The sequence below is a fragment of the Petromyzon marinus genome, chromosome 74 (genome assembly GCF_048934315.1).
Source record: "Petromyzon marinus isolate PM22_M1 ecotype Great Lakes invasive population chromosome 74, UKy_Petmar_22M1.pri1.0, whole genome shotgun sequence".
NCBI lineage: Eukaryota > Metazoa > Chordata > Hyperoartia > Petromyzontiformes > Petromyzontidae > Petromyzon > Petromyzon marinus.
In genome coordinates this window covers 11,353,395-11,355,894 of record NC_133740.1, presented here as the reverse complement: position 1 = coordinate 11,355,894, position 2,500 = coordinate 11,353,395, and the positions used below count along the sequence as shown (strand labels likewise).

Sequence of the window (2,500 nt, the reverse complement as noted above, 5' to 3'; positions counted from 1 at the left end):
TAATGGTGATGATGATGATGGTGGTGATGATGATGGAGATGATGATGATGGTGATGATGGTGATGACGATGGTGACGATGGTGATGATGGTGATGATGATGGTGATGATGATGATGGTAATGGTGGTGATGATGATGATGGTAATGGTGGTGATGATGATGGTGATGATGATGATGGTGGTGATGATGATGGAGATGATGATGGTGATGATGAGGAGCTCCACGGCAGCAGCTCAGTGGGGCCTTCACCCACCGGTCTAATAAAATAAAAATTAGTTTAGTTACGACAAATCGCGGACACAAACTTAATCATTGAACGCAACGTCGCTCCGGCACGAGATCGTCAAACGAGAAGCCACGCTGCGTCATCTGTCCTCGTCTGTGACAAAGAGCTTCATAGCTTATCAGATTCCTTCTCCTCCGGTCTCAATATCGATTGTGACTTTGATCCGGGACAGCGTCACGACGGCGTCACCGAGGCGACAGCGTCGCGTTGTCACTAGTGGGGGGTGGGGGGTGGGGGGTGGTGGCTTCACCTCACCTGCGAGTGATCAGCAGTCCAGCGGCCAGCAGCAGCACGGCCGTCACCACGATGGCCACCGTCACGCCGGCCACCGTCACGTGGCCCCCCGCAGTGGCCACGGCGTGGGAGGCTACACGGACACACACACACAGACACACACACACACAGAATCATACACACACACACAGACACACACACACACAGAATCATACACACACACACAGACACACAGACACACACACAGACACACACACAGACACACACACACACACAGACACACACACAGACACACACACACAGACACACAACAACAACCGCCATTCGCCACTAAGTGGCGGTGACGTCACCACGACGCTTGTGCCAGGCTATGTGCACCGTGAGGCCACGTGAAGTGTCGAACGCCCGCTGGCAGGAGGTCACTGGGCAGACCCAGGTGCCACGGGTCGACTGACTGAGATGACTGGCTGATGCACCACCTGTGCCCCCTACTGTGCCAACCTGCTGTGCTTTAGCCACCCGGCGTTCCACTCGTTGTTGTGATCGTCGCTCCTCCGCCCTCCGTTGTTGTTGGAGGGCGACTGCCTCCAACTGCCCAGTAGCATCCTTCACGAGCCTCCTCCACAGAGGCCGATCTTGACACCGCTGGTACCAGTCATCGGCAAGTCCACTCAGCTCCACGTCCTCCTGTACCACATCACTCCATCTCTTCTCTAGCCCGTGCCGCGCCCGCTTAGCCCCCTCAATCCGGCCAAACAAAAGCTGTTTCGGCATGCGGTGGCTGGGCATGCGGGCTACATGACCCAGCCATCGCAGCCTTGCCTGCCGGAGGAGCTCACCGATGGGACCCTGCCCAGATCTTTCAAGGATTTGTGAGCTCCTCACACAATCCAGTCTGGTTAAACCCAGGATGGATCGTAGGCAGGCCAGCCTAAATGTTTCTAACCGGCGAAGATGTTCCACCAGGGGGGTCCACGTTTCGCAAGCGTAGAGAAGGGAGGGAATGACCGTGGCCGAGAAGACCTGAAGCTTAGTGCGGAGCGACAGACCAGGTAGCTTCCACACAGCGTTACGCAACTGATGAAAAGATAATGCCGCTCGACTGATTCGTAGCGAGACCTCTGCTGTCAAACCGGAGCCGGTTATAAGCACACTGCTCAGGTATGGGAAACTCTCCACTCTCTCCACAACTGCCCCATCACCAATTGGGAGGTGTGGGGAGTGTCCGATGGTACAAAATACCCAGGCAGGTGCTTAGTTTTGGTGGGGCTGATGGTAAGGCCCCAGACAGACAGACACACACATACAAACACACAGACACACACAAACACACTGACACACACATACCAACACACACGTACAGACAGACACACATACAGACAGTCATACAGATACACACTGACACACACAGACACAAAAACACAGACACATACATGTAGACACACATACATGTAGACATACACACACACATACAGGCAGACAGACCCATGTACAGACATACATGTAGACACACACACACATACATGTAGACATACAAACACACACACACATACAGACAGACCCATGTACAGAGACACATACATGTAGACATACGAACACACAGACATCCACACAGTCACACACACAGAGACATCATAGGCGAGCCGCGAGGGACCGCGGCGAACCGCTTGATCCGGGAGAGCCCCCCCGTCCCGTGACGTACCGCCACCAGGGGCCGTGGTGAACTCGACGGGGAGGCTGAAGGCCCCGAAGCCGGCCACGGTGCGGGCCCTCACCGAGATCTCGTAGCGCCGCCCGGCACGCAGGCCCCTGACCACGGCGCGGGCCACCGGCACGGACATCACCGTCACGTTGGGCCGGCCCTGCACGGCACGTCGGAGGTGGCGGGGGTGAGGCGTGGGCCCTCTGGCGAAGGCTTCTCCTGAATGCGCCGGGGCCTTGCCGAGCAAGCTGGCACAACGGCACTGCGGCTGGGTGGTCG

The 2,500-nt window shown here is 56.4% G+C and overlaps 1 protein-coding gene across 1 annotated transcript in view; it reads right to left on the bottom strand.

Annotated features, from left to right (window-relative positions):
- Positions 1–2,500, bottom strand: part of LOC116957421 (ephrin type-A receptor 4-like) — a 76,062-nt gene that overhangs the window by 14,407 nt on the left and 59,155 nt on the right. Inside the window, exons 11-12 of the mRNA XM_076056196.1 lie at positions 2,222–2,381; positions 541–652 (exon numbers count right to left, since the gene is read on the bottom strand). Of these exons, the coding sequence (XP_075912311.1) occupies positions 541–652; positions 2,222–2,381 (272 nt within the window). The remainder of the gene's footprint in view (positions 1–540; positions 653–2,221; positions 2,382–2,500) is intronic.